Genomic DNA, 25,810 nt, shown 5'->3' with positions numbered 1-25,810 from the left:
AGGAGATAGGAAAGCAGCCGTTTCCAGATCAAAAAGAGTTTATTGCCAAGCCATGTGGTTATTTAATGAAAGATTGGTAACATCCATGTGGAAAGTTGACATTTTCGCTACAACGGTGCTTTCCTCATGTAAAACAAAGGGACCAAAATGGCATCGTCAGCCCTGTTACCTGGGAACAGGCGCTGCGGGGTACTGTCAGCCCCGCACGCTGCTGAGGACAGCCGCCAAGCGCCGGGACTGCGCGGGATGCGCGGGGCACCGTGCCACATCCAGCCCTGTGGCCGGGCAGCCACTCGGGGGCTGCGGCCCCACAGCGCGGCGAACCCCGTCCCGACGGATGCGATCCCGTGGCGATAACCAGGCAAGCGCCACGAGCCCTTGTCCCTCGCCTCGCACCTGCCACCCCGGCCCCCCGACAGGCCTGGCGCAGCCCCGCTCGGCCCCGCCGCATCATCTGCGCTGCCCTCGCTGCCTTCTCCCGCGGGGACCCACGGTTTCACCCCCGAGGGGCAGCATGCTCCCCGCGGGGCTGGCGGCCCTGCTTCTCCTGGGGGGCTGCTGCGGCTCCCGCGAGGCTGGCAGGCCCGGGCCCCCGGCGGGCACCGGCGGGTGTGTGAGGGGAGGGAGGCGCCGTGTGCGCGGGAGGGCGCTGGGACCCGAGGCCCGGCTCGGCACCGGCGAGAGCCCCGCCGCCTGCCCCGGCGGCGCGGAGCTGGGAATTCCCCGCGGCGGGGGAGGAGGCGGAGGCGGGGACGGCGGGGGGGGCAGTCAGCTGAGCCGGGCCGCCGCCGCCATGGGCGCGCCGTGACGGGGTGAGCGGGAGCGGCGGGGCTGCCCCTGCGGAGGGCCCGGCCCGGCCCGGCCCGGCCCGGCGCGGGGGGACGGCGGCCCTTTCCCTCGCCGTGGGCGGGCTCGCCCGGTGACTCGGCGGATCCCGGGATGGGCCTGCGGGGAGGGCGGGCCGCGCCGGGGAAGGACAAGCGGGGGAAGCTCCGGTTGGCGGCTCACGGAGGCAGCCCCCGGGCCCGGGAAGGCGGGGGGCGCGGGTGTGCGTGCTGCGGCGGCTCGGAGCGGCCGTGTCCGGGCAAAGGCGGGTGCCGGCGCCTCGGCCTGCCCCGGTGGCGCGGCGGGGTGCCGCTGTGCGGGAGGGGGGGTAAAGGGGGACAAGAAAGTGAAAATGAAAGTTAAAAATCTGCGGGAACGGCACCTTGGCCTGCCGGGCGGCTCCCGGGCCTGTCAGGGCCGCCGGGCGGGCCGCGCTCCTCGGGGCAGGCCGGGGCTGCTGCGGGAGGGGGCGGCCGGTGGGAGCTGGGCCCGTCTTGGCCCCTTCCCGGGGGAAGTGGCTCGGGGGCGGGTGGGCCAGCCCGAGAGGCGGCTCGGGGCTCAGCTGCTTTAGCCCCGCAGGCCTGGGAGGGGTCGGTGGGACGTGGAGGTGCACGGACGCTCTGGTGTAGCGGGGTGGGAGAGACTGGAAGGTGCCTCTGTGTCATGGCTAAGATGCGTGGCTCGCTTGTCTCAATCAAATGAAGGTATAGTTATGTTTTCTTTATAAGCATTCATTGGGCAAGAAATCAACAGTTTTCTCTTTGCAAACCTTGTAGCAGAGGCTTCAGAGATGTCCAGCAAGTTGAAGAGCCATCCTGCTGAAAATGGAGGGCATCCCAAGAGTAAAATGGAAAACGGAATGGGCAGCGTGGCTGCCCCTGCCCTTAGTACCTACACGCCAGAAGAGATGGTACAACAGATGAAAGAGCTAATCACTGAGAACAACGAGCTAAAAGGTGAATGTGCACGTGGACTGGTCTTGAAATGCAAAAGCTCCAACTCTCCTGTGTGGGGTGTTTTGTCCTATGAGTACGAATTCTGTGTTCATTTGCCCTTGCTGGATAACATTTTGTGTCTGGGTAGCATTCGCTGTATAAACAACTCTGCAAGCCCAGTCAGATAGCACACATCAAATTGAACCAGTAGGGAAGATGAGAGGGAGAACAGCCCAATGGGTGGGTTTTTTTGCTTTAGAATTATACATATAAGCAGTATAGCACTGTGTATTGTAGAAGGCAAGGTGAAAAATCTCTTGCTAAGATATGCTTTTTGCTCATCCCCCTCTAAAAGCTTTTTTTGGTGTGTATTTTAGGACTCTTAGTCAGTCTGTAATGGAGCTGCCCAACATTTTGCCATAGTTGCATCAGGAGGGATGGGTACTGCACAGTGCCCAGAACAGTCTGGGTTAGGATGCTGTCTGAAAGGAGCTGCATCCTCTCAGGCAGAGAGGGGAACTGGAGCAGGCTGTCGTGCACCGTCTGTAGTACAGACTATGAACATTTAGATGTGGCAGTACCTTGTATACTTCGGAAGGAAGTGGTGGCCACAGCAAGGTCTATCTGGGAGAAACGAGGAGGTTTCCCTGAAAATGCCTAATGATTTGAATCTTTCAGGTGAGATAGATTTGTTTCTGGATCCCAGGAGTTTAGGTGTCAGATATGATTTTTTTTTTTTTTTTCAAATAGATAAAGCGAAACACAAGGGATCTGGAAAGTTTCTCTGTAAAAGACAGAGGTACCTCACTGTTTATATGTCAACAGAGCATGAAGTCACGTATCTTGTGTGCTGTGATTTTACACTGGTTTTTAAATTCTACCTGAATAATTTTTGGACCTGGTCCAAGTTCTCTGCATTGGAGTCTCATGGATATTTGGCAGGAAAGTTGTTTCTAGAAGTACCTCCAATATTTTGCTAAAAGGTCCTATATCATATAAGATAATGTTTCAGGGACCATATTTACAGCTGCTGTAACTCATACCTTGCAGAGTCATTCTCATTCTACATTTATTTATATAACCTGAAGAATTTGTGGGCAATTCATAATACCACATCCGGACATAATGGAAGTTATGGAAGATACAATGTATAAAATATTTTCAAGCAACTGGCTTTGAGTTTGTTGCTTTAAATAAAACAAGTCTGAAACGCTTAATCATTGACTCTTCCTAAAAAAATCTTGTGAGCATTTTGCAATAGTAAGACTGATGTTGTTGCATACTGACTTTGTTACATATGCATGGCTTTCTAGCCAGGGGGAACTGACTTTGACGTAACTTGTTGGTTATATTTTTTTTAATACTTTCAATCAAATCTTAACCAAATATTCAAGTAAGGCATATTTGAGACATTTGATTTGATAACGTGTGTTTCCATGCAGTAATTTGCCAGTCTAGGATGTCTGTTTTCCCTACCAAGTCTCAGTAGTTTCAGAATCTCAGTTCAGTAGTTTTGTGTGGGTTGATCATGTAAATAACACACGCAGCAAGATAACAAGTACCTCTTGAGAACAATACTTCTTGCTTGTACTTCTTGGTTTAGGAATAAGTCAAGAAGTGGGAGAGTGTGGGCATGTGATTTCAGCAGTGGATTTAATGGTATTTATTATTGTGCTAACGGACTCTAATGTGTTTAGTTTTGGTTCAGTATTTAAGGTACATGAGAAGGAGGTCCACATTTCATACCCAGTTATGGCTAATCCATTTGATATTGAAGAATGCTGAGCTCAGTGTAGTGGAAATCTGCTGTTTCATTGATGGTGTATTAATGTGAATCAATATCTTGTCTCTGGCTGTCATTTAGAAGCCATGAAGTTGCATAACCAAGTTATGAAGGACCGATATGAGGAGCTTTCCATCTGGCGAGAGAAGCAGAAAGAAGAACGAGAATTTTACGAGTTAAAGTTTAAGGAGGCTAAGCAGTGCTTGCTAGCCAAGTGCATTGAAAATGAACAACTACAGCAACAACTTCAGAGCTTAAAGGAAAGAGAAGAAGGATCTGAAATAGTAAGTAAGGAATTGCTTGGATTAACGTGCTTTTGAATCAAAAGTCTGGAGTATTCAGTCCCTTCATCATAGTGGGAGGTTTGGAGACTTGTTAACGGCTCCATTTTTACCATTATGCTCTAACAAGAGTTCTTGGCCTGACTTTTTTTATGAAGCGAGGTTTCTCAGAGTGTAGTAGCAGAAATCTCTGCCACACCTGTGGTAATTTACATTTGTAAATACTTTAATTAACAATAATAATAAACATTCTTGACATTATTTAACATCTTGACAATAATTAACATTTCTTGCTAACTTTTCTTTTCTGTTGGGTATTTCTTGACTTTGTCCCTCCATTGCTCATTAGATTATCTATGTCTCATGATTGTTTACTTTTTTAATTTGTGTTTCTGGGGAGAAGTTGACATGTAAGCAAAAACATGACCTGCCATCTATTTTTATTACTCATTCTCTCATGAAAGCTCTTTTACTGTGGTCAGATTAGATCTGTGCTTCTGCTGCCCCATTTGAGCCTGACTGAGCTTTCTCCGTCTGTCTTACCTTTGGCTCTGTAAGACATCATTTCTATTATTGCAGATGATTGCTTAGTAGCCAGGCAACATATTGCATGTAGGACCAAAGACATGTATGGACGAAGACTCTTTTAACATAAAACATGCTTTGTGTCCCATGTGGTCTTGTGAAGAGGTATTTAATGAGAAGTTTCAGGCAGAGCCAAACTGATGTATCCTGGTATCTGGTACACCCTGGACCCAGGTGGATTCTCTGTTGCCTGATGAAGGATGAGTGTATTAGCCTTTTTCTCAATGGAGACACTAGTAGACTCTCCTTTCCTCTCCTGACTGCCTATTTGATGGAACTCTGTAAGAATTTTTTTCAGCATGTAAACCAAAATTGGCTAGTGAGTTTAGAAGTTACAAGGGGGGGAAGAAAGTCGTGTATAAACAATGTGATTGTATTGCTTACACAGTCTTTACAGACTAAAAGTTGTGTTTCGGGATTGTCAAGGAAACTCAGAATTTCATAAATCTGGAATAGTATTTAAGGGGAAGTAGAGAATTTATTCTGCCTCTACCTGTTTTAGAACTTCTTGCACTTTGAATGCTTAAAGTATGTTATTGACAACCTGCTTGAGTAATCTAGCATTCAGAAAAGTAAAGATAAATCACTTTTAATTATCTCATTCCAAGAGCTTCATAGAGTAAGCCCTGGTTCTTCCCTGATTTTTGCAGTTTTATCAGTCAGTGGTAACTGTAATTTAAACAGCAGCGTTTTAATTTCTGATTATGATTTTCAGGCTGACAGTTCATTTAAGCCAAAATTGCATTCTCTCTTGAATGCCTTAGTTCTACTTTAATTCTTTTTCTTTTTTGAACTGTTTAGAAAAAGCATGAAAAAAATTCCTCTAACAAAAAGACTGATTTAAAATTAGTCAAATTTCTCTCACCACTGTGTTTTACTATTAACTGAGGTAGTCTGTAGTCCATTGCTGCCATTAAGTGACATCTCTGTTTCACTCGGAGTAAATCACAGACATATTGTGTTGCCTACCTTAGTGATGAACTAGCATTTATAGGAGGCTTTCTCTCAAAACCGTATCTCTGTTAGCACAGACTGCTGTAAAGCTCTTCTTCACTAGAGCCAACTATAATTGCATCCTCTTAACAGCATAAGCACAAAATCAGAGACAGCAGCAAGTCGGGTGGGTGGAGCGGTACTGTGGGATGAGAGACACTGTCAGCATAGCAAAAGTTTTTAGAATGCAGTTCAGACTCCAGGAATTGTCCAGAATTTACATTTATGGTATGTGGTGTAATAAAGCCATTACTAGGAGATGGAAAGCTCAGACTGGAAAATGATGAAGCAACAAACTCATAGGGAAGGTTTCATAATGGGGAGAGGCATTTAATGGAGAGAGAAAAAAATGAGGCTTCCTGGTTATGCAGAGGGTTAAGACTGACGATCCTGGGAAAGGAAAGAGGCAAAAGGTAAAGGAGACAGTCATGACTGGAAGGAGAGATTAAGTTTGTGGAGGATCTCTGAGGGACAGAGGCTTTGTGGAAGGGATATAGGACTGTGTGAAGGTCAGGGATACAGGGAGAGATACATACATGGAGATGGGGTACAGAGAAGCTACGTGGCGGGGAAAGGCTGAAAGGGGTATGTGGATAAGCTCTCTGCCCACTGGTGTTTTCTCCCTAGAATCTTGGGTAGATTTGGAGAAAGAGGAATAAGGATATGGGTGAAAAAATACAGTCGTTCTGGACAATAATTCTGTAGGCTGGCTGAGACCCTGCATGGTAGTGAGAGGCATAGATTCAGGCAAAGATTTACATCCTAATATCTGTGCAATTAGAGATCAGACCTATGTTTTCCAGAAGCATGATGCTTATTGTTTGATTAATTTGGTTTCTCAGTCTAGTAGACCAGAATGTAGTTTAGGGATCTGTACAGTGGGCTTTTCCAGGCAAACCTAAATGGAGAAGAAGGGATGTGGGACACCGTTGTTATGTTCAGGCTCTGTGGTCCTTGCCTGGTGTTTCCTTTTGGTTGGCTAATGCAGGGTTGGTTTATCCCAGAAGGGCTGCAGGACTCCCGAGAAGGAAGCAAGGCAGCTGAAATCCCAGGTGCAGCGGCTCCAGGCTGAGAAGGCAGATCTGCTAGCCATCATTTCAGAACTGCAGGTCAAGCTGAACATCTCCTCAGCAGAGGATTCCTTTGTGGAGATTGGGATGAACGTAAGTGAAGGGAATAAAAAGAACACACTGACCTGCGGCCAGAAACTTTAGTTCCACCTTGATCCTCCCTTTTTGGCAAACAGAATTTTCTTCTCTCACCAGGCTAAATGATGAGGAAGTCAGGTCTGAGTGTAATTACAGTGACAATGTTTACTTGATGACATTCTACAGTGAGGTATTTAGCACCCTGTCTTCCTGTAGTAGAAAGGGTGAATCTATACCTGCGTTAATGAAAAGTCTTTATGCCTCTTAGAGAGGGAACAGCACACTGCCAGCAACAGCAGTAACACAAGATAGAGCGACAGTGGATTTGGGAGAAGATTTGCATGGTTGGACTCTATGATCTTAAAGATCTTTTCCAAGTTAGAAGATTCTGTAGTCTCTTAGATTACCTGACATGGGTCACTTGTGTTTTACAAGATGTAGTAGTAAAGGAGTTTATTTTTGTCCTTCCACTTCCATGCTCAAAGTGAATTAATTGCATAGATAGCCTCCAACACACTAAAAATATTCTTTGGAAAAAACAATATGGTCCAGCAGGTGACTTTGGACTAATTCAAAATGTTAAGAGTCTTATCTTAGTCGGAATTCCTGGGAACCTGAGTGCTGTTTTGTTAAGGGGCAACACCTATGTACAGACAAGGGCATTTTCTTTTGAAAATGGGGCTCATTTTCTACTGACAGATACATAGAGATGCAGGCAAACCAAACTAAGTGCAAAGATTTAGAGTGTTCCCTAGAGGCACAAAAGTCTACTTTTTCTTCTGTTCCTGTATCTAAAAAACTTTCACAGGCAAAATGTGAAAATGTGTTTCTCTGCTATCTCCATAATAGCAGATCCCTCTCTGGAAAGTACAAGTGCAAAAAAAATTCAGGAGAATTTAATTAAAACTTGTTTGGAGTTGTTGAAGAAAACTTCAGACTGCAGGAAACCTTCAAGGATGCATTCTCCTTTTTTTGCTACAAATATTCTCCTTTGGGCTACAGATACCAAGGAGTGAGTTCTGTAGTGGGAAAGAAGAGTGGTTCTTTGGGGAGGCAGGAGACTTAAAGTCACCTGCAGTGATGGCTGTTGCTGTGTGGTGCCAGTTGTCTTTATAGAGGAGAGCGGCCATGGAAGTCACTGATCAAAGAAGGCCAAATCTCATTGTTCCTCTCCTCTGATCAGTCTGGAAGAGATGCAGGGAAGTATTTATGAATTTCCAAACATGAAACGGATCATTTGTAGTTTTATTTAATTTTGTTGCCATGATAGTAGTCTTCCCTGTTTTTCTTCCTTAAGTAAATAAAAATGTCCCCTGCTTAGTCCAAATACCAAGCTAATAGTGTTTTTTCTTTCCTAGGAAGGAGAAATAAATAGAACTGCAAAGGAACATCAAGGGAATAGTGGTGAAATGACCAGTAACCTTGCAATCTACATGTACGTAGGTTCTTGTGTGATTATGATTTAGACACAGACAATGTGTTTTGTTTCCAATATGAGGGAACTTTTTTCTATGAGGAATGAACTAGAAAATCCTGTTTTTCTGTGGCCTTGCATCCTTCCTACCATGTCAGAAAGACCTTCAGCTGTCTGACATTTTTGCTTCCAATCTTCACTAGTTGACAAGAGGGAATGCATGTTCTGGCCAGTTGGCCAGGCATTTATGTACATGCTGACTTGCCAACCTTTCAGGCTTCAGCCAAACAGAAAAGATAGAGGCTGCAGGGACTCCCTCCCTTCTAGTCACTGGAGATCATTTAATAGAGTATCTGTCCTCTACCCAATTAAAATGATGTTGGTAAGAATCAGAGGTCTTGTAGTTTCCACATCTGAACCTGTCTGTTCTGGTTGCGTGTGATTGGTGTAAAGCGTATCACGGTGGAGTAGACAGACACTGCAATAACATAGTTCTTATTTTTCAGGTTACTAGGCTTAAGATATCAGCATTCTGTTTAGGTTACCTCTCAAAATTTGATCTTTACATCAGCTCCAGGCCACAAGGGACTTTCTTGCCCCTAGCTGAACCTTTACTCCTTATGGACATAGACAGCTGATACTATTAAACTTTCCATTTTGGATACGGCTCAATTTAGCAGCTAGATGGTTGTGGCTGAACTCTTGTAATTACTTTGTGGCCTTTGCTTTTCGAAGGAAAGGATATAGAAAATGCTAAGGGCACAACAGCCCAGAAAGCTATGCTATATGTATAGCTTGTCACTCTGTCGCTGCAAGGGAGAGCAGCATTTTAATGTAGTGACATAGAAAAGTTGTCACTCAGTGTGCAGTTAAGAAGTGCAAGTGTTGGAGGGGGAGGAGTTACAGTCATGGATGAAACCGAGAGAGTCGCTGACTGCAGACCAGGCTGCAGGTATTAAGCTTGTCATTAGTGGTAGCTTGAGAACGCTGACTATGAGAAGACATTCTCTGTGGGGTTTGCTTCCCTTTGATGAGTATCTGGGCCATATCTTCAAGAACAGGGGCATATGTACCTCTGAAAATATTTCCTGTGTCACTACGTGTCTTTGTCCAGCATTGAAACTTTAGACAGGTGCTGTTAACAGGTTCAAAGAAATGTGATATACTCAGGACGGGTTTATTTCTGTAAGAGTAGAACTGTGCACTAAAAATCCCCTGATAAAAGTTATTTACTTAAAATATCCTGGCTGCACACTGTCTTTGGGGTATTGAATTTTGCTCACCAAAGATTTCTAGCTCTCATGAGCACATAGAAGACTGCGCTTTACTTTCTTTTCTGAACTACAAAAGCAAAGTTTTAAACACATGCTGGTTTACAGCTGAGCTTCTGAAATGTACAGTGTATATAACCTGCGTATCTTGCCGTATATGTATGGGAATTTGATTTTCTGTCTAGACAGACATACAAATGGAGGGAATGAAATACTGTATTTCATTTACCTTATTTTTCAGATAGTTTTGGTTCACTTTTACATTAGCATAATGCAATTTTGAAAAGAGCAATAGAATTATGAGGGAGGTGAAACACGAGATTTTTTCTGAAAAAAAGCATTGGTCTGATGACCATTTTTAGTGAAATGTGCCTTTTTTTCTGGAAAGCAATGTAATGGGGTAAGAAATGTTGCATGTTTCATTGGAAGAAAATGTTATTTTGGGAACAGACAGCAGCACTTTGCAGAAGGGGCTGCAAAGTAGGTCAGAATAAATGCACTGGTTTTTGTATTGTCTTCACTGCTTTTGTTTTGCTTGCTTAAGTACTAGATTCTTCCCCCAGATTGAAGGGCACTGTCTGAGCACTGCGCAAAGCAAGGACTGCATTTGCTTGCATGGGGACTGTGGTTAGCAGTGTTGGTTCTTGGGAATGAGCCCCTTGCTCACAGTGTTGGTTTTCAGCACTGTGTGAAATGGTGGCCTCTCAGACTAGATCCCAGAATTAGGGATAAGGGAGTGCTCTAGTAAAATCATAGCTTTTGTTATTTACATCTGGTTTGGTTTGAATCAGGAGCAAACCTGCAGATGAATCTAAGAATTTGGAGTCTGAGGAGCTAACTGTGAGCCAGCTGCTCTGCTGCCTTAGAAATGAAACTCAGAAGAGGGAAAAACTTGAGAAGGCTCTGCAGGATCACAAAGAGAGGTATGGAGTAGGTGCATTCTAACATTTAGAGCTGTTTTCTTTCAGGGCTGCTGCAACTACCAAGGCTGTGGCTAATCAGAGGCACACTGAAATATCAGTGTGACCTGGATGGGGAATTTCCCAAGCACTCAGTAGTAATAACTTATTTTTGTGGTAGTCATGTGGTTTATCCCTGTTAGGTTCTCTTCTGTGGCCAGAAGAGTTTCCATGTTTTATTATTATTTCCTATAGCACCACAGATCAAGACAAATTACCCACTTATCCTTGGGTCTGAACTTTCCCCAGGTTATGTCAGAACGATATAATGACTAGTTGAGCATGTTCTTTCCACTCCCTCTTCCATAGTTATTTGTTTTTGTATGAATCATCTGCATGTGAGGCCTTAAGCAAATCACTATGTATAAAACGGGGATTACAGTCTTCATGATATCGACAGGCTACATTTAGCAATGTGTGAGCTTGCAAAAGCTCCTTAGAAATGTCTAAAACAAATTTAATTCCAGACTTGCCTAAGAGAGAGTTTTTCCCAGTGAGATGTACATGAGGGTCTGTTTCAGTTCAGTTATATTGCTGTAAATTGCCATGACTGTTCAGGTGTGGAAAATTGCCTAAGCAGTAGCTGTTCCAAATCCCCACTTCGCAGAGACAGAGAAAGACTTCCTGGACATTATCTGCTATGAAAGGTTGGTGTCGTGGTAATTGCTTCTACATGGTCTTCCTAGAAAAGGTAATGGGCCATAACCAAAGGATTCTTAGAAATCTCAGCCTCTGAAAATATCAAAGGAAAATAGAGGCAGTATTAATTACTGGATTCAGTGAAGAGACTGACCCATTTCCAAAGAGTTGGAAGTTTTGGACTGTACCCAAAGATTGGTCACTGTCCTTCACCACACCTGCAGACTTATTTATCCATTTTCATTAAATATACATGCTGGGTGTCCTCTGTTCTTCAGGAACCCTGTGATTTTGCAGGCTTTCCTGCAAGTCTGTGCTTTTGTTTGTGGCTGTGATGTTAGAAAAAGGCTACACCACTTGCATGAAATCCTTGAATAGGCACAATCTCACTCCAAATATAGGCCAAATCCATCATTATTGGCTCCTTCTGTTCCAGACTCTCAAAGCTGGAGAAGGAAACCAGCAACTGCCTGGAGAGTGGGACACAAACTGCACAGGAAGAAGAGGAGAGTTCAGAGGCTGTAAGTACATGTCCTCCTGAGCTGAAATTTAACAACATACAGCTTACTAGTTGAAGCCAGCAACCTCAGGGACTACATTTCCACTTGCACTCAGGGAGCAAGGGGCAAATATCCTGCACAGGATATGGCAGTGAATTTTGAACCCTTCAGTCCATATCTCAGAGGTGGTTCCAAAGTACACCAGCCACCAAAAAGAGATGAGATTGGTGGCCAAGAATTAGGGAGGCATGGCATAACTGCAGGTATACCTCATTATCCTGGCCACACTCGCTAAACAGAGTGAGATGCAGTCATTTCTAGCTCCAGAAAGTCTTCTAGACTGAGTTAATTTCCTCACAGCTGTCTAGGTTAGCTTTTGGATCAGAATCCAGTGACGGCATACTGTCAAACAGACTTTAAATGTGGAGCTCATATGGCACCTGGTTTGGGGTTTTTTCATGGTTTTGGTGGGATGTATTACAATGGTGGTGCATAACTGTCTTGGATCAAGAGACAGTTCCAGGCAAAATCAGTCTGGATGTTTGCAATTAAGGGTGTGATCCAACAACTGGATGTTGGGGTTGGGATTCAGCTCCACATCCAGACACCTAAATTTATGTGCCTACGGCTGTAAGCCTCTCTATGTGAGTATGCATGGAAACTCCCATAGCAGAGGAGATCCCTTCAGATTCAGCGCAACTGCCTAATACAGGCAACTAGGAGTGAGTGCCTTTATATGAGGTTGAGGTAGTGTGGATTATCTGACAAGCTGCTGCATGGGGCTAGCAAATACGCTATGGGATCTGCTGGAGACCTGTGCCCTTCTGAAGGCCAGGACAAGTATTTTAGGGCAGGGCTGGCTTGGTTAAACAAGAAGACCAGTTTGCAGTCAGGCCAAGAGATGTCCTTTCTAGGGAAAGCAGATGATGTCTCAGTTAATTCTTTCCAGTATTTTTATCTCAACTTTGCCTGAGTTACAGCTTGAGCCAGATGCTCCTCATCTAAGTGCTGATACTGAGGTCAGCATAGTTACACGCTTGTGATGGCAGTTGTTCCCATTTATATGCTGGTAGGTTTCTTCAGGGGGCTCTTGTCAGCAGAGCTTAAGTTATCTGCTCCCATTGTAAAATGTAGATCTTTAATGAAACAACGTGAGGGTGCAGCATGGACCATTTTTGAGGGCTCTGCATTTGGAGACATCCTGGGAGAGAGGGAAGTTTTCCAAACCTGCTTTGGCCCTGGAGAGTGAGAAGTGGCTGGGGAAGAAGAGGCTAGAGCACATCCTCTGCCAAACAGCAGCTAGACACTAACCTCAGCCAGGTCTCCTGAGATGAATTAACTGCAGTTATTGCTCTGCCTTTCCTGGGAGGCTGCTTGAAAGCTTCCCAGAAGCAGAGATCTAGGAGGCTATGATTTAGGTGTTGCTCCTTTCCTGGGCCGGGTAAGAGATGTGTGTTGGGGAGACACAGTCTGTACTGTGGGATGGGATTTTTTTGAGTCGGGTTAGCCTTTTCTTTCAGCGAGGCTGACAGACTTGCTTTCCAGAAGCATGGATTGATTGTGTTCCAATTAAGTAAAATCTCTTGAATTACAATGGCTTTCACCAGGAACCAAGAATTCACAGCCCAGCTTCATTAGAAGTCAGACTCTTGCAAGTGATACATGGTTTCATTTGTTGACGTGTTTTCTGTTAAGGCAGTTTCTACTGATATATAATTTTCTGCAAATTGAAATGCCATCACCTTACAGAAATCAGTACTTTCGTCTGTGAGTGTGATTGGATTAGCTGGATTGCTGCTTAATTTAATGGCTTGTTTTGCAGCTATGATGGTAGATAGAGAAAGTGTAGTGCAATGTGCTTTGTGAGTATTTACACCATTATGTTCAGTCCCTTTTTCTTGGTACGACTGGTGAATGATTTTAGCTCAGGCAGCTTGTGGAGAGTGTCCTCAGCCACATCTGTGAGTAGACAATTGTGTTCTGCCTGCCTCAGTCACACTGGCTGTGCTCCACATTTCTGCTCTGAGATGAAAACTGGAAATGTTCATGTGTCATCATGGATGGACAACTTCTCTTGCTTCAGTTTCCTGGGGTAGTGATGGACTTTCACTGTCAGAAAACTGGAGCTTTTCTTCAAGGAAATAGAACAGCAGCATGCTCTTGACACACTTGGTATCTTTCTAGCCACAGCCACCCAGCTCATTCCCAAGCTGGACTGAAGACTTTCCATACCTTTAATAAGATATTATCAGTGAAAATTACAGTACTAGGGACAATTAAACTGATGCTAGCATGATGAAAAGATTCAGGTGCTTCTTTAGGAAAACTCCAGGATGTACCTCCAGAGACTACAAACCAGCAGGAATCACAGGTTTAATGCCTTCTAGAGTGGGGATATATTTTAAGAATTGAAACTCTGAGGTGTCCTGTGTGTCTTTGGTTGGAGGAGAACCCAGCTGCTGTTTCTTTCCTCCTTTTGTTTTTTGCCTACCTTTAGGATCCTTCAGTGATCTTCCTGTGGTCTGAAGGTCAAATGAAAGGGCCAGAAACTCATAAGAAAACTGATTACAGTTGCACTAGAAATAATCTTGATTTGCAAAGTTGATTTATGAATGCATGGTAACAGAGTTACCATCTGGGGTTGCACTTTCTCTTTCAAAAAGTCAAGAACTGCAGTCTTCCAGACTCATGGTTCTCATGTATGTGGCATAGGAGAGGCTGGTTGGTATATGTAGGGGGAGTGCCAGTTGGCTGGAGGGGTTTCATGTGAATTGAAATAAATTACAGTGCATAAAACCTTCCGTGTTCTTTGTTTTCTGCCCAAAACCAGAATGGAGAAAACTAGAATGGAAGGAATAATGCCAGTGCAGGATATAACTGGGAGTAGAAAGTCTTAAGGATTTCATCTGCCTCATCTACTTCCAAACTGCTGCATCTGATCTGCAACTGCTGTCATGCCTCTTTCTAAAGAGCACACTGATGCTAGCAGACTGGAAGCCTACCTAGGGATAGATGATTTGTTTATGTTTCTCTGACAGACTGTAACTGTTGCTCAGAGGAGTGGCACAAATCACCAAGTCTGTCTGCTTTTCTCATGTGTTTTAAATGGTGAACTCTTGAGAAAGAAAATGTAGATGTGTTTCCCATCTGCATGAGGTGTACTCTCGCCAGTGCTGGAAAGTCTGTAGTAGTGTTGTCTTTGAGTCACCTGGATTTTATGAAAGTGTTAAGTCAGAATGGGGTTCTGCTATATTTAGGATTAATTGGTAATTGTGAAGCCTTGGGGACAGGGCTGTTTTACTGAGTATAGACTATAACAGCACACACTGACTTGGGCTGCTTTCTCTGGAGGAGGAATGATACTTCCTTCCTCCTGCTTAGATCTCTTAGGCTACAACTTTGCTAATCTTGAATTTTCCATTTGTAATTTTCTTTTTTTTTTTTCCCCCTAAAAGGTTGGCAGTGAAGTAGAAAACCTGAATTTGCAAGTGTGTGCTCTGTTTAAAGAGCTTCAGGAAGCCCATGAGAAGTTAAAAGAAGCAGAATTGATTCAGAAGAAGCTTCAAGAAAAGTAAGGTTCAGAAGAACAAAAGCTCTGCCGTGACACACAGTATATACTTGTATGACAACTCCCACCTTGGGAAACAGCAGCTCTGCAAATGCCAACTTAAATATCTGTTTCACAGAAATGCTGTAAAAGATTCGTCCTTCTTTTTAAGTGGAGATGAAAGTACAGAAATACAGTAATTGTCAGAAAATCTGAGCTGCCAGCCTAGTTCTACAAATAGAACCCCAGTGCCTTGAATTTCGAGATTTGGATTTTAACCCTTCCTGATATAAAGGCAAATCTTTCCTGTTTTCTGCTTCACATAATCAGTCCCTGCTCTAGTCTTAGAGGAAGAAACAAAGGGACTTGGTTATGACCCCTTTCACAGGAACCGTCGGTGCTTTTGAAGACCAGTTGAGTAGGTTGCAAAAAGTGATTACAAGACCCTCAGTTTAGCTGCTTAGTTTTCTGTCAAATTCCAGTTCTTTGAGATTTGTAGTAGTAAGAAAGTAAGTGTGGGTTTCAGTATCTTTTTTTTCTCATGGTTGTGTATAGATTCATTATTGACTTTCTTTGGTCTTCATCAAAATAAACCTTTAAAGTGAACCACACAAAGATTCTTTCTGTAATATGCCTAGTGTGCCAAATCTATCAGGAAAAGGTGAACAGGAGAGATCAACCTTTTTTCCTTCTTCTTTCAGGTGCCAAGCACTGGAAAGAAAAAGCTCAGCTGCTGCATCGGAATTGGAGGAGAAGCAGCAGCTAATATACACCAACAAGAAGCTGGAACTTCAAGTGGAGAGCATGCAAGCACAGGTCAAGTTGGAACAAGCCAAGACGCATGAAGAAAAGTGAGTATGACTTGTGTTTATATTCCAGGGAGGTATTGTCGGTGAGGAAGAGTAGTCCAAGGGAACCTTGCCAAAAGGGAATCGGATTGAAAATACTAGTTTTGTATTCTTTTGAAACCATGTTATGTTTGTAGAGTCTGAACTAGAAACCTGCATTTGCCTCATAATCTACGTCACTTTGAATTTGGAGTCTCCACATTAGGCCCAAACTGTATTCTTTCTTCTACTGAACACCTCGCATAGGAAAATTTGAGCTATAAGCTCTGACTTGTATCTTCCTTTTGTCAAAAAGCCAAAGGTGGAATACACTCAGGTATAACCTACAAGCAGAGGAAGCAGAAAAGTGACAGCAGCTGTCCCACTGACTAGCAGGGGTAAATGTGTCCACATCTTGGAGGGCGGGGACAAGTCAGGTGGTGACAGTGGTGGGAAAGTGACATTAATGAAGAGGTCTGCAGTCCCTGCAGTATATTTGCAGTAAGCGTGCAGTGAAGCTGAGGTAAAGAGCCTTACTGTTTGCTCTGGCTCCCTGCTCCCTTTCATGTGCAGTCCATGTAAGGAGCATGAAAATGTCAGTCCAAGCTGAACTTCCTGAAGGACCTGTCTTCAGCTGCTGGAGAAGCTGCTCGTTATCTTTGGAGTCTGTGTCTGGTTCTTCTGATCATTTCTCCTTCTCTTGAAGTCTCTTGAGTCAAGACTTGAATGTCTTCCTAAGAGAGGTGTTACATTTTGAACAGAATTTGTGAGTTTGATATAAAAATATTGGGTGATGGATTCTTCAACATTAAACACAGATGATCAGTAAGGACATTTGTTTGGACTCAGTCCCTGGATAGAGCAGCACACAACTCATTGGAAGAGAGGTGTTGAGACATGGAGAATGATTTTTTTCTCATCAGAAATGCAGACTGATTGGCAAGGAACCGGTGGTAGCTTTTTTCTAAATTCTAACAGATATTTTGGATTTCAAGTAATTTTTAAGTGTTTCAAACTTTCACCTCTTTTCTTGTCATAAACAGGGCAAGATATAGTAGCTTGCAGGATGCATATAACAAACTCCTTTCTGAACTCACTGAGGCAATGAAAACAATCGATGAAATGAAAATCAAAGAGGTAAACTCACCAGAAGAAGAAATCATAATTAATTAGGGGGGAGCGGGAAGGGGATGGAAGACTGCATCTAGGAACAAATTTGGGCAGGAAACAAGAGTCATGCCTTCCATATAATATAGCAGGCAACATAGCAGCATTGCTCTGATAAACCTAGAACCTGTGCTGTCAGTTAAAGAAAACTTTATCCACACATCAGTACTTCCATGGTGTTTTCTAGTTAAGGTTTAACCTGAGTGCAGTGTGGAGTCCAGTCCTTGGAGATCATTGATATGCAAAGGCATACAGGTGTTCCTGCAGCATTCTTTGTAGCTGTGGGAAGGCAGACCTCTAAATATTTTTGTAAACTTAAATAGAATGGCTGTCACAGTGAGGTCTTGTTCATAACTGAGGCTCCGTGGAAGTGCCAGATTCTTCTGTATAATTTTGGAAAGTGGGAAACATCCTCTGCAGTGTCCATTAGAGAGTTCTTTTTTAACTTCATACAATGTAGTTTGAAAGCTCAGAACTATTCTTTAAAATAAAATACCAGTCACCACTGCTGTCTTCCTTTGATGACCAAATTGGAAGGTTTCCAAGGGCAGGAGGAGTAAGAAGCAAACTTTCATTTCAAGCAGGGTTGTATTCTGAGTTCATCTCATAATCATAGTTCTTCCTTGCAGCTGGACAGAGTGGATAGAGTTGTGGTGGAACAAATGAATGCAAAGGTGGAGCTGGCAGAACAAGCCCTTGCAGCAAAGCAGCTCCAGATAGATGAAATGAAGCAGATAATTACTAAGCAAGAGGAGGACCTTGAAACCATGGCAGTGCTCCGTGCTCAGGTATTGGCTCTTCTTCAGAAATTGGCTAGTTCCCCCCCACCAATATTCAGACACTGGGAGGAGGTATTTAATTGCTCACTCTGGAATACTGAATACATTTCCTCAATTCCAAAGCATAACGCCCTTACTCAGCCTGCCTTGCAGATCCCTAGAGAGCCTTTACCACCATATCTTAACATTCTGTAGGAGGAACTGCGTATGCTGGAGTCTGGCACAACAAACAAAAGTTGAGAATAGATTTGTATTTAAAACCACTGTCTTAAGAATCTCTGCATATGTTTTAGAGATGATTTTACTCAAACCAGTGTGTGTAAACAGTGATTATAAAGGGTCTGCCTCACATTAAAGGCACATAACTGGCATCTTGGCCTGGTTCCACTGTCTGTGCCACAGATTTGTCTGTGTCATCAGTCAAGTCACCCCCTCACTGCTTGTCTGTGCCTCCTTTCTGCCTCTGTAACAGCAGAGGGCAATAGCACCGGCCCAGATAAGACACCTGAAGTATTTTAAACAGAATCCAGAAACTACTAAGTCTTCTTCACCTTGTAAGTAGTACAGGTCTTCGCTTTGCAGTGTGTAGGTGCTGCAGGAGTGTTTTGAGTAGATTCAGGCTATGATACAAATCTGCCGTTTTGGCATAGGACTATGGTTCGGTCTAAGTTACAAATTCTCAGCATGATTTCATTTCTCTGCTCAGATGGAGGTTTATTGTTCTGATTTCCATGCTGAGAGGGCAGCAAGAGAAAAGATCCATGAGGAGAAGGAGCAGTTGGCTGTCCAGCTGGCATACCTGCTAAAAGAGCAGCAAAACCTTGAAGATCTTGGCCGGTGAGAACAGACTTTGGCTGAGCTGCCTTTAGACTGTCTTGTTACCCTATGTGCTGGAGTGACTAACATTGTCTTGTAGCATCTCAGTAGAAAGGCAAACAGCTTTGCAAACATTCATTTCTTGGTTAATTTGAATTTTAAAAGACAAAAAAAAAAAGAAGAATTGGCTGACTTTTAATTTTGTGATAGGATCTCTGTAAAGTGTATTAGTTCTTATTTGGGTGCCTTAGCAAGTTTTCACTTTGGATGATTCATGCTTGGTAAATTCTCCCTGCTGATTCATGTGAGTTTCTTTGGGTTCTGCCCTCAATTTTACTGGTGAACCTGCAGCTAAGCTTGCTGCATTTGTGCCCCGGATATCTGCTGCTTCTGCAGGTGGCAGTGGTGAGTACCCATAGTTTCAGGTACTGTGATCCCCTGGAATTGCACCATTTTAGCACTCTTAGCTGTAGAAGAGAAAAAAGAAATATTAACCATGTGTCCTCAACTCATGTTGTGGAAGCCATGGGTACAGGAAGAGTGCCTAGAATTTGAAGAATCGAGTTACATTTTGCATTAGCTGTACACTGAACCCCTTTTCTGATGTTACTTGCTTTTCTACTTAGTAAAATTTGCAGTTTGCCCTGAATAACTAGAGTCCTTGGAGTTTTCCAGAGGAGCACGCCCCAGATCCCTAGGTGTGTAGCTGCCCAAATCCTGCTGGTGTCAATTGTGTGACCCTGATTTCAGCAGAACCCTGGCATGATCTCACAAAGCAGCAGCGTTTCAGCGTCCTGTTTCTGAGCAGCAGTTGTGAACTGAATGCATGACCAGTTGACATGATTTACTTGCAAATCCTTTATTTTTAATCATCTTACCTTTTCTGGAGACAAAAGGAAGACACCTTTTGCTGAGTCTTTTTTCAGAGCCCTTGACTTACTTATTCTTTGCAGAAACTCTTTGGCGGAGATGCAGAATCGTCACGGAGCCAGGGCACCAGATCGGGAGCACTCACCTCGTCTTGTCCAAAGAGGTACAGTAAGCAACCCCTCCAGCTCACGGGGCCAGGGCCTGCTGTGTTCAGTTTAAAAGAGCTTTGCTTGGCTGCAGGCAGCTCCCCACCTCCCCTGTGGCTATTTTGGCAACTGGGTAGCTGCAGAGAGCGCGATTGTCTGACTGTTAGGAGCAAGCCAGTCCTCTTTCAACCACTCCACAGAAAGGGTGGAAAAATCAAGTAGTATAACAGGTAGTTATTTGTCTTCTTTGCTTGCAGGAACTGGTAGTCAAGACTGGCCAGAGCAGCGGAATATCTCAATGTATTCATGTCCCAAATGTGAAGAAATTCTACCTGATTTGGACACACTGCAGATTCACGTTATGGACTGTATTAATTGATGCCCTCCAATTCTTCATCTTCTGGAATTTCACCTGCCACTTTTTTTTTTTTTTCTTCCTGCTCAAATAACACTCAGCTGTACATCCCATGAAGGAGGTTTTCAGGGGGTTTCTCATTAATTCAATGGGAAAAAGGGTAAAATACCTACCCTGCCTTGTACTCACTCATCTCTTTTTAATCTGCTTTAGGAAAATAATTTTTATAGGTTAACAGCATGGATGGGTTAAAGAACTCCCGGTGTGTCTGCTGCTATGAAATCTTGAAGGAACATTCCCCTGATGAGCTATACTCTTACAGCTAGCCCACAGAATGGGGCTGAATCGCTGAAGTCAGAAGGGATATGGGATATATGCTGATCAAGTGAAAGTACTGTGAGCCTGTAAATACTTCTGTCTTGTATACTATATATATCAGGAAACTAATACGTTAAAAAAGCTGTTTGAGAAGCTTTCAGCAAAATGGAGTAGTGTTGTATTCATTGAGCATTTGAAATGAACCCTACTCTTTCTCCAGATGGCATTTTTATTGCTGCCCTTGTGACCATACTAATCTGATGTTAAATTTTTGATGGCTTATGTAACTTGTTGCTTTAGCCAGATGTGGGTAAGGTTTAAAACAGATCATTTAGGTCTGATACATGTAGCTGCTGGTGTGCCCAAGTCACCTGGTTTTATAGAACTGTTTATTTTCAAGGTGTTGTCTTGATTCTTCTTAATTATAATATTCATTTGAATCTGTACAGTATTGTGCTAGAAAGCGCTGAGATGGATGTAACCTAATTTAAAAAGAGGAGTATAATGGATTTTCACATGTCAAAATAAATCTGTTGCAAGTATAAAATTATCTATGCTTGTGAATACTTCGAAGGTGAAACACGATTGCAAATACCTATGGCTGATGAGCTCGCATAGAAAGAACCATAGTGTATTAGTTCTGTTCTTGCTCTCCCTGGTGTTTTTATCTCAACAAAGAAACAGTTCTGAACTTGCCATTGCATAAGGGAGGAAAATACTCAACCCTTAACAAAATATGAACTAGCATGAATGCCAGGAAACCACCCAAGCAAATTGCTGGGATCCATGCAAATGAGGAGTTTCATGTCTTTTGCAAATAGCTAACATTTGCACTGGTAGAAACTGGCAGGCAAGGGAAGGAAGAGATGCATGAAAATCTTCGGCCAAAATTGTGTCTCTCTATGGCATCGTCTTCCTGCTGAAGAAAAGAAAGCATTGATCACTTTGGCACTGCCCAGTTGGAAGGAAGCCTCCATGTGGGTTTGGACTGATCGGCCAACCTTGGTGTAGGAAAAGATCTTTATTTTTTTCCTCCCATGGGCAGCACTGAATTTCTGGAAGCAAATATGCCACCGCTCATTACAATCCAGTAGCTAAATGGTCCATGGTAGGTCTGTTAGGCTTACTGTGGAGCACCAGCAAGGTTCTTTTGTGCCCAGTCCGCTTCATTCTGATTGCCAGAATTGTGAGCTGGGTGTTCAGAAGGAGCAGGGTGGGATGATTGCATAACCTGAATATAAAAGATCAATGTTTTATTGCTAATGCCAGTCCATTACCCTTCCACTTTGAAGTTCACATTACAATAATACTGAATGTTTCCTGATTTGGCATGGTGGTGCACTGGTCTCAGAGGTGTTGGGTTGCCAGAATGGGAAGCTTGAATCCTCCTTCATATATAGGCAGTGTGATCTGTGGAAATACTTTGATCTCTCAAAAATAAAATGCAAGAGAAACTGCATTTATAACTAAAGCACCTCTACTGGAGTAGGTTTATGTAAAGGGAAAAACTATAACAAAATGCAATTGTAATTAGTGTTTACTTGTGCGGTTGTAATGGCTTTAACAAAAGATGGGGTGCTCTGATCCCAAAACCTTGCTCTAACCATTGGGTGTGCTTACCTGAGGGACTCATTAGTTAAAAAGTCGTTCAGAATAAAGGCAAGCAAGCAGGAATTTGTGTCTATGAATTTTAGGCAGTTGCATATTCCTAATGCAGAAAGAAAGAAGCAGAAGGGAAAAGGTGAGGAAAATGTCTTTTGTGGAGGCAGTCATCTAAAATCCCCCTGAAGGACTGTGTGGACCATAAGCTTCCCACAGCATTGGTGTGAGTGGAAGTGATTTGACTTCTTTCATGTGTTCAGCTTCATTAGGACAGTGCTACAGTCATTATAAACTGCTACTACTGCGCAGCTGGATCAAAATAATAGCTTTTCAGCATTAGTTTAATAAAATGGTTAAAAAGTTATTTAATAAAAATTCTCACAACATACAAAATCAGGGTAAAAGAGCATTGTAATGTTAACTATTCATCAGGTAAGCCTTAAGTAGTCCAAAGTGGGAATTTCTGAACAGAACGCTGACAGCTGACAGTATTTACTGTGGCCCATTGCAAGAGTTACAGGAAATAGCATTAGATTTAGTAAATCGGGCAAGGGATAAAGGAGGTGGGACAGAATAAGATGAGTTCAGGACTCAACAGTTCTCCATCAATGCAATCTTTTCTTCATTTGAAAAGTACAGCTAGTTCCATACCTGTTACACAGAGAATCACACAGTACAGTTCAGTTAGAAGATGTATTGAAAGGTGTTAAATAGCAGGACAAATTATGACTAAAATTAGCAATGTGTTTAGTCCTAAAATCTGGAGTTTCTCATTTTCTGTGTACACCGGAAAGGGATAGCAGTTGCCACTGCTGAGCTACAAAAAGACAGTCCCTTTCCCACAAGCACTACACCAGGGAGGTAAGTGTTCAAACACGTCCCCTCACACATCTGACATCCTCACTGGGGTGCTGCATATGTGAAAGTCACGTGTGCACCCTCCCTGACATGGCTTAAGAGCTGTGTCATCTGTCCATAAGAAATACGAGATTATGTTCTGTGACCAACAGCAACTGGTGCACGCCCTTTATTGCTGAATTCCTTCATGGAGGGCTTTCACTTCCAGAAACACTGGATTCCAGTTTTGAGAGAGATTAGCTAAAAGCAGCATCCATTTTTGTCGTTGCTTGTCCTCTCTCTGCTGTGCTCACCAGGGCCTTTTGAGTAGATCCTAGGTCAGTGCTTTGGTGAGCAGAAAGGGCATGTTCACGTGCCTGGAAGAGGGGTTCTGGTTCCAGCGTAATAGGATACATGGAAAACTCCCCTGGGCCCCCAGCTTCAGCCAAGGTCATGCAGACCATTCTCAAGGAAAAGAAGTGAATCCATGGTACAAAGTCCAAGCATTACTGCTGTCCATCAGGGATGGCAGACAGAGAACAGCACAGCTTCTTAGGTATGGGGGCAGGAATGCCTGCCTTCCAAATGAAGGCAAAGACCAGGTCCTGAGTGGCTGATCAACATGCCTTTGTACTCTGAAGTTCTGAACACAAAGAGGATGGTACAAACTGTGAGAGAGATGCCTGTGCAGTGAAATTTATATGTATAGCCTACATCGTCTTGTGATGTTGGGCTAAGGAGAATGGAACTCTGCAGAAGAAAGCCTTAGGGACGTTGGATTCCACAACTAAATGGGCAGAGTTGCAGCATATTACATTGTACTTGTACGTGACAAATTCTCCTGTCAATCTACTTCTGTAAGTAAGTGCTTCTCCAAATTGCCCTACAGATGAAGAGCCAAAGCACAGGGGAGAATATACACTGAACAGATCAATAGTAGAATCAGAAATAAAAAGTTTTGTGACTCAATATTTTACTCAGTATTTTGCTTCAAACCTGAAATAGAAACTATTCTGGAGCTGATTAATTCAAAACAAAGGCCTCAATTGTGTAAGATTTATGTTTCACTCTCAGCAGATGAATAATCGTAAAACATACACAAGAAAAATACCTGTAGATGTTTCTTGGACTGAAGAAAATATTCCTGTAGTGTATTCTTCATGTCATGCTGTCAGTGAATTCTCAGCTACAAATACCAGGAGAAACAATCCCTTCTTTGCCCTTATAATTAAAGTGAGAAGTTGCTTTTATTTTGCTGTTGTTACTGTTGTTCTAATTAATGTCTTCTAGAGTTGGGAATCTTGTTTTCTGTTAGCTATAGCTCATGTCCTCACACAGCTTTGTCCATAATTTCAGGTGGCGCAAGAGCTGACTGAAATCTGTTGGAAAACCTATTCATCAGCTTGGTTGCAACCTTCTTCATCAATTACAAGTACTCCCAGCAGACACAATCTCTTATTGGCTTTTAATTGGTTCCTTGCAACAGCAGGATTTATGGGCTTTTTCCCTGAATTCAATTTTATTATGGGAGCTTTGTGATAGTTATGGATTCCGCAATGATCAAAATCTGATGGAAACACTACTAGGCCAAAATCAAACTAACAGAATGATAATAGAGCTGATTTAATCTGAGGAGCATTAACCTTAATGAAAACACAGAAAATCAATGTGAAAGGCCAAAGGAGCAATTACTTATGCATCCGTCAAGTCAAAATTAATCATTTTAAGAGGTTTCAGGAAGAGAGAGGATCTTAGCACAGGAATACTAACAGGAAGACATGGGCATTAGCTGAAGTAGTTCTTCATAGAAAGATAGCAGGTCTAATAGTACAAATCAGGAGGGACAAGGAACTGCCAAGAATAAAACCACAATACGCTGAAACCTGTTCATGCAACAGGGAGGATTATTTTTCTGTTGTCATCATTAACTTCAGTTCAGACAGCAGATGAGCCATCACGACAGGTGACCATAGGCAGCAGATGTCCATTAGCACAGGTTTAAGAGTACATCCCCTTTGTTTTCCCTTAGATGAAAGATAAGATAAAATGTATTTGTTTTTTAAAGTGACTAAGTGCTACGTGTCCACAAAATACTACTTGTCCACTATCTCTGTTTTTACCAAAGGACTTTCTTGGTGTAGCAGCAGGTCCCACAATCAATACCCTGACTTGATGCGGAATAGGAGTCAGAAGCATTTCATTTTAGTTCAGGTGTAAAATCCAGACTGGGAAGGAACCAGAACAGTCCTGTGGGGTGAGCTTGAGATTTGTGAGGAGCAAGGTATCTCAGGATTTGCAAACCAAGTCACTGGAGCAGGCAAGCCATCATTACTCTGGTCAGATGGCGAGTAGGGAGATTTGGTGATGCTTCGTGATTAGCCTGGATAGCACATTGGCAATTAGCAGCCAGAGGGAAGAGAAATATGAAAAACACAGCGTCCTGATGCCTGCCCACAAATTCGCTTCCATGCCAGGATGGGACACAAGGTGTTTCCCTGTTTCCATTGTGGATGAGCAGCAATACAGAGGAGCCCCCTTGGGCCCTCAGTGCCCACACACTCCTTCCCAGCTCCTGTCACTATTCATTGCTCCCCCCTAACAAATTTCCATGGGTGTCATGCAGGCAGATGCATCCAGAATGAGTTAGTCCAGCATGCCTGGGTTAGGCAAGTGGTTTTTGGGAGAAAACCTGAAGAGTCGAGTCGGCTGACAACTATTCAGCAGAGCACTTCAGCTGCTCAGTGGCGCGTTCATCTCTGAGTTTTTTTCTGCTGCCTGCTAGAACTTCTCGATTCCTTCAACTACCACAGACTCTCTGTCCTTAATTCATGTTTGCTAAGCTGGTACTGGTACCACTGGAGTTTTACTACCAGAGACATCCTCTCTTCCTTTGTATACCGTCTTGCAGCATGGATGTAGTGGAAGTGCCTTGCGTTCTGAGCTCAAATCCTTCTGTTTTGGGGGCAATTTGGGGGCTCATTTCTGTGTATAATTGATGCAAGGGTAGAAGGACTAGAGCAATGACCTTGTATGTGTCCAGAAATACTATTTTTCAAAGAATCATTTGTACCAAAGAAATGCTGAACAGGACTACAAAATCCTGTCAACCACACGTGAAAATACCTGGGTGAATTTGCCCGCTTGGCACAAGCAGTGAGATTGTCTGGGTTACCCTGAGAGCTGCGGCGCCTGCCGTGGGCCCTCGCCGAGGCC

At 43.4% G+C, this 25,810-nt stretch overlaps 1 protein-coding gene across 4 annotated transcripts; it reads left to right on the top strand.

The window, feature by feature from the left end:
• Positions 1–681: 681 nt before the first annotated feature.
• OPTN (optineurin) lies at positions 682–20,708 on the top strand. 4 transcript variants are annotated; one of them, XM_055808455.1, is made up of 14 exons: positions 682–812; positions 1,602–1,781; positions 3,625–3,827; positions 6,407–6,565; positions 7,909–7,985; positions 10,027–10,158; positions 11,270–11,354; positions 14,789–14,904; positions 15,582–15,731; positions 16,751–16,844; positions 17,504–17,662; positions 18,360–18,490; positions 19,423–19,502; positions 19,743–20,708. In XM_055808455.1, the coding sequence occupies exons 2-14, from the start codon at positions 1,616–1,618 to the stop codon at positions 19,862–19,864; spliced, it is 1,674 nt and encodes a 557-aa protein (XP_055664430.1). In that variant the 5' UTR covers positions 682–812; positions 1,602–1,615; the 3' UTR covers positions 19,865–20,708. The 4 variants fall into 4 exon arrangements, with proteins under 4 accessions (XP_055664430.1, XP_055664429.1, XP_055664428.1 ...); XM_055808454.1 differs by lacking the exon at positions 682–812 and adding an exon at positions 971–1,048 and having other exon boundaries at positions 6,410–6,565; XM_055808453.1 differs by lacking the exon at positions 682–812 and adding an exon at positions 973–1,048.
• The last annotated feature ends 5,102 nt before the right edge of the window (positions 20,709–25,810 follow it).

The sequence above is a fragment of the Falco peregrinus genome, chromosome 6 (assembly GCF_023634155.1).
Source record: "Falco peregrinus isolate bFalPer1 chromosome 6, bFalPer1.pri, whole genome shotgun sequence".
Lineage (NCBI taxonomy): Eukaryota > Metazoa > Chordata > Aves > Falconiformes > Falconidae > Falco > Falco peregrinus.
This window is presented reverse-complemented; position numbering and strand designations above follow the sequence as displayed.